The 6467-nt window shown below is 49.5% G+C and overlaps 1 protein-coding gene across 1 annotated transcript; it reads right to left on the reverse strand.

The window, feature by feature from the left end:
• Positions 1-3045: 3045 nt before the first annotated feature.
• On the reverse strand, positions 3046-5365 carry LOC123055572 (ent-kaurenoic acid oxidase 1-like). The gene is made up of 5 exons (XM_044479531.1): positions 4389-5365; positions 4089-4238; positions 3485-4009; positions 3269-3387; positions 3046-3148 (listed from the first exon to the last, which is right to left on the reverse strand). The coding sequence occupies exons 1-5, from the start codon at positions 4977-4979 to the stop codon at positions 3046-3048; spliced, it is 1488 nt and encodes a 495-aa protein (XP_044335466.1). The 5' UTR covers positions 4980-5365.
• Between the last annotated feature and the right edge of the window lie 1102 nt (positions 5366-6467).

The following is a 6467-nucleotide window of genomic DNA, read 5'->3' on the forward strand; positions in this document are numbered from 1 at the left end:
TCTTAGCTCTTGCGGCTCAAGAATCATGGAAGATACATCACATGGATGTAAAATCCGCGTTTTTGAACGGAGAGTTAGATGGAGACACTTATGTGAACCAGCCACCGGTGTTCATCAAAGAGGGAGAAGATCACGAGGTACTGAAGCTACACAAAGTCTTGTATGGGCTACAGCAAGGCTCTCGGGCGTGGAACATCAAACTCTTGGATTTGAGAAAGCCTCACTAGAGCATACAATGTACAAGAGAGGTGAAGGAAGGGGTCGTCTGCTAGTTGGAATCTACGACGATGACCTATTGATAACTAGAGCAGATGAAGAGGTGATTGCAAAGTTCAAGCTACAAATAAAGGAGCTTTTCAAGATGGATGACCTTGGGCTATTGAGTTACTATCTCGGGATCGAGGTACAACAAAAGCCGGAGGGAATCACACTATGCCAGAAGGCATACACAAGGAAGGTACTTGAAAGTTGTGCATGAAAGATTGCAATCTAATTGATGCTTCAATAGAATCTCGTCTTGAGCTGAGCAAGAAGAGTAAAGTACCCGCAGTTGATGCAATAGAGTATATTGCAGCTACCGCTGCGGTGTGTCAAGATATGTGGCTAGGGAGGCTACACGGTGATCTCATGAATCGAGATCCGGAAGCGATGGTGCTCAATGTTGCCAGTGAGTCTACAACTTTTCTACGCGAGGAACGAGTGCGGCGTGAAAGAGGCAAGCACATTGATACAATGTATCACTACAAAGGACTACGTGGAGGAAGGTAAGACGGAGGTCAACTACAGTCGCACCGATGATCAGCTGGCGGACATCCAGACCAAGGCTTTAGATCGAGAGTAGTTTTTGGAGAGGCGAAGGATCGTCGTCGGAGCTGTAATGTAACAGCGTCGTGTTTAGGAGGTGATTGTTGGAATTAAACCCGACTAATCCCCGACGGCCAGTTGGTGTCCAACTCGTGTACGTACATGTATCCTAGTAGGACTAGAATTAGCAACCGGACTGCTAGCTCATAGTACTATATATACATGTGTACCCGCTTGTAAATCAACATCGTGAGTTGAAGCAATAAAGTAATCATCAGGGACGATACGTTCCTGTGGCAATACATCGGTTATACAAGTCGTGCGTGCTTCCGGCCAGCTGGCCGTTGTGTATGTACGTGTGTTGTTTTGTGTTGCTTGCAGCAACTACGACGCTTGATCGATCAAGAGCAAGATTAGCTAAAGGAAGCTAGCTTTGGCACTACGGGTGGATCGGTCAGACAACGTCGGCTTGCTTCTTCGGCTTCTTCGTTCGTCGTCGGTCATCGCGTGTCAATGGAAAGTACTCGGCGGCGCTGACTGGGCCAACAAAGAGACAGGTCAATGCACGTTGTGCCATTTGCAAAGCCCTGCTGTATAAATGAAAATTATATCTTCACTTGGAAAGTTTGTTAAGAGGATAAGTAAGCACTTAGTAGATCATAGGGGGGCCCTGCCAGAACCCTTCCCTAGGTAAGAAAATCTGACATCATCTCTAATTTTGGGATAAAATCAATTGATCGGAATGCGAGGTTACGGATCATCTTTTAGAGCAACGACTATCTGGGGGGGGGGGGGGGGGGGGGGGGGGGGGCGCTGCCCCCCGCCTTGTACCCTTTTTTTTAATGGAGGGGTTAGAATGGAAACTTTTTAGACCATGCCCCCACGGCTCCTCCAACAAGATCAAAGCTTTTGATGACAGAATATATACAGAAAGAAGGAAGTTGGGCCCTAGAATATTGTTGAAAATATGCCCTAGAGGCAATAATAAAGTGATTATTATTCTATTTCCATGTTCATAACTAATTTTATGTTTCTGTGATATAAAGTCAATGATCCTTGAATAAGAGATTCGGTGGAAAACTCAGTCACATATGTGAAAACATAAACACCATAAAGATCCCTAGTCTAGCTTATAAGACTAGCACATGTATTGTTGATGGACATGTTTCCCTGATCATGATTAATATTGAACTACTAGAATATTTATGCCCCCGTTGCAACGCATTGGCAAATAGCTAGTATATTTTTCACGGCGATCAAATGCTCTCTGTATAGTTTTTGTACACAGCCAAATCGACATAGGAAAACAAAATCACCAGCGAATCCTTCTGGCATGGGCTAAAAAATAGAGATAATTAAGTTTGTTTTACACCCTATAGTATAACGTTTCGGCCATTTTACCCCCTAATATAATTTTTGGTACATCTAACACCCTAACCTAATTAAACCAGGCAATTATGTCCCTAACATGCTTTGTCAAGGAAGAACAACTTATTCATAATCCGCTGGAGAATTTCCTTCCTTTGGGGCTTTGAAGGGCTGAAAGGGGTCGGTGGCTTTTTCCAAGATTTTCCACTGGCACGAGGCACCAATTTTAGTTTTGGCATGTCGCCTTGGTGAAAGTAGCCCGGAAGATACTTTTTGATGTGAAGCACAGCTGCGGTACAATGCCGTGTTGTAGTGTCGGGAACTCAATGACAAGGGGAAAAAATGAAGAGGAAATCTGCTAGCCGGACCAATTTGGAGAGAGAAGAGTACATGTCGATGGTAAGTAACTACATTGCTTGCTTATACTTTGAGTCATCGATCCGCTGCTTGTTTCATGCATCCGTCATTTGCGGAGGGCACGGCCGGCGCAAGTCCTGCATATTTTCCTTGCGAGGGTCGTTGTCAAAGTCGGGGTTGTCGTTTGCATGCGCGTATGGCCATCTGTTGGCATGTGTTGATCATGGCGTGTTCCATGTCGGTGGCCAGGTTGGCCGGTGGTGCCCATATCATGTGGGTTGGGTTTATCGGTTTTAGCCTGGTTTTACATCAATTAACCGGGCAATTCTCACTCTCTTCTTAATCAATGAAAATGGCAAGTCTTGCCTAGTTTAAAAAATAATATAGAGACAACGCCGCATTCTCAGCAACATCTCTTAAAAAAATAGACTTGATGCAGTTGTCACAAATTTAACATACATGCATGCATGCAATACAATAGCTAGGCTGGTTCATTTGACCAGAATTGCCATTTGATCATGCGTTGGGCTTGATCTTACGGAAGGCCATGGTTGCACCGTCCATCGGCCTTGGGTGTGGAAGGTAACCGATCTCCGCATTAGGATTCAACAGCTCCCATCTGAATAAAATGATCACATATGTTGTTAACTATCAAATGAGTTATATTGCTCACATATATATTATGGTGGTGATTATATGGATAAATAAGAGTTTAATTAGTTAATATATTAGCACTCACTCGTATCCAATGGAGAGGTGATGCAACATGATGGTGAGCTGCAGCCTTGCGAGCATGTTGCCGGCGCAGATCCTGTAGCCGCCACCAAACACCTGGTACGTCCCTGGCTTCGCCGGCTCCTGCATGCACCCGTCCATTGATTCATCTATTAGTTTCTTTGCTACCATAAGCTGATGCATGATCGATGACAGAATCAGGTATAGTTAATGTGCTTACATCCCATCTATCGGGGTTGAAGGTGAGGGGGTCATGGTAGAAGCTGGGGTCGGTGTGCAGCGACCTCACCCACACCAGCACCGACCATCCCGCCGGAATCATGTACCCGCCGTACTCCACGTCCTTGTTGGCCACTCGGTGCACCATTGGCGCGATATTGGCCATCCGGATCGTCTCCTCCACCACCTTCGCCGTGTACTTCATCTTCGGGAGGTCGTCGTGGGTGATCATCAACGGTGAGCTGGTTTTACTCTCGCTCAGCGCCACATTCTCCTCTCGGAGCTTCGCGAGGGCGGCAGGGGATTTGGCTAGGTGGTAGGTAGCCCACATGATGGCGCTGGCGGTAGACTCGTAGCCGGCGACGACGAGGGAGACGATGTTGTCCACCACCTCCTCGTCGCTCAGCTTCTTGCCTTGCTCGTCCTCCATGTGCATCAGTCCGCTCATCAGATCATCACACTCCTTGTCCACCTTCTTCCTCGCCTCCAGCTCCTGCCTGAAGACCGCGTTGAGCTTCCGACGGCACTGCACAAGCCATTAATTTAGTACTAGTACACCACTCTAAATAAACTTTTAAACAAGAGCACGATGAGAACATATATACCTTGCGAGCACCATGAAATGCCGTCCCTGGAAAATCCAAGGGAAATGCCCTGAGGCCAGCAACCAAGCCGGCGAACCACCGGTCGATCTGGCACGTCAATGGCGACGGCTCCATGCTTATAAACATCTTGCAGATGTTGGCGAACGTCACCTGTCCAATGTATGGAGTAAACTAATGTCGAGATTGACATAGAGAAAAAGGCATGCATATGGATGGATGCATGCATGCTCACGGTGAACCGAACTGACTTATACTCCCAGCGTGTCAAAAACGCTCTTAACGGAGGGAGTAATTTCTTACTTTCTTGATCTCGGTTGCGGCGACGATGGTTCCCATGTCGGCCCACGCCGCTAGCGCCGCCACGACACGCGGCTGCACAACGGTGGCGATAGTCTGTAGCGAGCTGGGACGGTTGATGGCGGCGAGGATGAACCCCCGGAGCCTGGCGTGGCTGGCGCCCTCGACGTTGACGACGGAAGTGTGGCCGACGAGCTCCGGCACGGGCCACCGCACGCCGAAGCTGTCGGCGGACTGGAGCACGAACTTGTTGGCGGCCGGCGTGCACACGATGACGGCGGGGGAGCCGAAGAGGTGCGTCCGGTAGATGCCCGCCCCGGCCCCGTGCGCGCGCCTCTTGGCGGCGATGAACGCGTCCGGGCGGCGCGCCAGCTTGAAGTGCCAGAGCAGGGAGAGCGTCTCGCCGAGGAAGGGCAGGCCCATGTGGCCCGGCGGGAGGCGGCGCCGGCCGCCGTGCCTGAGGTAGAAGGCGGCGCGGTACCAGGCGTCGGCGGAGTGCCAGGCGGCGAGGCAGAGCAGCGGCGCAGCGCCGAAGACGAGGCCCAGCCACCATGCCAGCTCGCCCGCGCCCATGCCTCCCACCGCCACCGCCATCGATCTGCTAGCTAGCCCTAGCTTAGCTGCCACTGGATGAATAGCTGAAGCTCGATCGATCTGCTTGGTGATGATTATGTTGGAGGAGACGATGACGGAGGTACATATAGACGATCGAGCGAGGATCCCGAGCGGCTGATCCGCTCCCGTGTGGAGGCGCGTGGGAACAAAACTGGGCTGGCTAACTGACCGGAGACGAGAAATTACGTCGCAATTGCATGCTCGGTAAATCTCTTTGGGTTTTGGTTTCTTGCGTTGTGATTTTGGCTTGATGCCTACACAGGTGATGTGTGTGGTTTTGGCTTGATTTGGTAGTGTTTTTGGCAGCACGTACTGGGTAGCTGGCTAGCTGGCTAATCAGCGTGATTGTTCCGACCGGTGGATGCCGTATGTGTCCTCGCAGCTAAGTTCCAACACCGAGCACTCACCATGTTAGAATAAATCCAAGACCATCGATGATCTACCGAGGACCAAAACCAAATCCAACTGTAACCTATCTTATACAATAATATTTGACACAACTCTACATTGGCGAATATTCTTCACCACCTTAAATTCATCCATGCGTTGAACCTCCGTGTACATTGAATTTGAGATACTCCATGAGCAACGCTACTACTCCCAGACTCCACGTGACTCCACCTGCAACTGTAGTCCCGTCTCGTCTTCTTCACAGTCAACACTCGTCCAAAATTAAATTTCTCATTACTCTACTTTGTGCTCCCAACTTCCGGAGTTTCCGTTCAACGCCATCACACACCAATAACTTATCTGTATGAAAATGAACAACTCACATATTGGACGCCACATATAAGAGTTATCTGAACTCAATGTCACCGCTCTTTCTTGACTATCTGTCTGAAACTTGAGAGAATTTCACCGTCACCTTGTGTCACCCTGAGTCAAATTGGCAATTGTCTCACCCTTTTTCCGGATAGTCTCTGACATGTCCCACGGCTATAGCACTCCGCTTCCTTCTGTACGTGTCATCCGCACTTTGCCATGTGCACTGAACACAATAGAATATATGGCCATGTACTCTCTCAGCTTTTAACAATTTCAGGCTTTCCGTCACTTTCTCAGATTATCCATGGTCAACTCCTGTCCATCAACCGACACCGATAGACCCAGTCACCAACTTGAATCTGGTACTCGTCAACACTGCTTCAGCACCCCCTGCATAATTTGTCTGACAACATATTTGACCCCCAGTGCCTTGGCATGTCGCCGTGTCCCGTGCTTACCGCACGCCTCGCCGCTATCACTGCGTCGAGCCTCTGCTGTCTTGATCGAATCTCCCGGGTAGCTAGCCCCCACCGCCTCAACCCCCCCCCCCCCAACTACAGAGAACCATCGATCATCACCGACCGATGCCGAGTATCACGTCTCCATCAGACCACTGGTACCCTGTCCGATCCACGTGTCTCTCGCTATCCCGCTGAAATAGGCTTCGACTCTCCGAATTCTTACGCCGTAGCCCCTCCATCA

Source organism: Triticum aestivum, chromosome 2D (genome assembly GCF_018294505.1).
Source record: "Triticum aestivum cultivar Chinese Spring chromosome 2D, IWGSC CS RefSeq v2.1, whole genome shotgun sequence".
Taxonomy (NCBI): Eukaryota; Viridiplantae; Streptophyta; class Magnoliopsida; order Poales; family Poaceae; genus Triticum; species Triticum aestivum.

What these genes read in the sequence shown, in the direction of transcription:
- LOC123055572 (XM_044479531.1), bottom strand. Translation starts at nt 4,979, where the DNA reads ATGGCGGTGGCGGTGGGAGGCATGGGCGCGGGCGAGCTGGCATGGTGG. An exon ending in CCGCAACCGAGATCAAGAAA is followed by an intron (nt 4,239 to 4,388) that starts GTAAGAAATTAC and finishes TACATTGGACAG; the next exon opens with GTGACGTTCGCCAACATCTG. An exon ending in CATTTCATGGTGCTCGCAAG is followed by an intron (nt 4,010 to 4,088) that starts GTATATATGTTC and finishes TGGCTTGTGCAG; the next exon opens with TGCCGTCGGAAGCTCAACGC.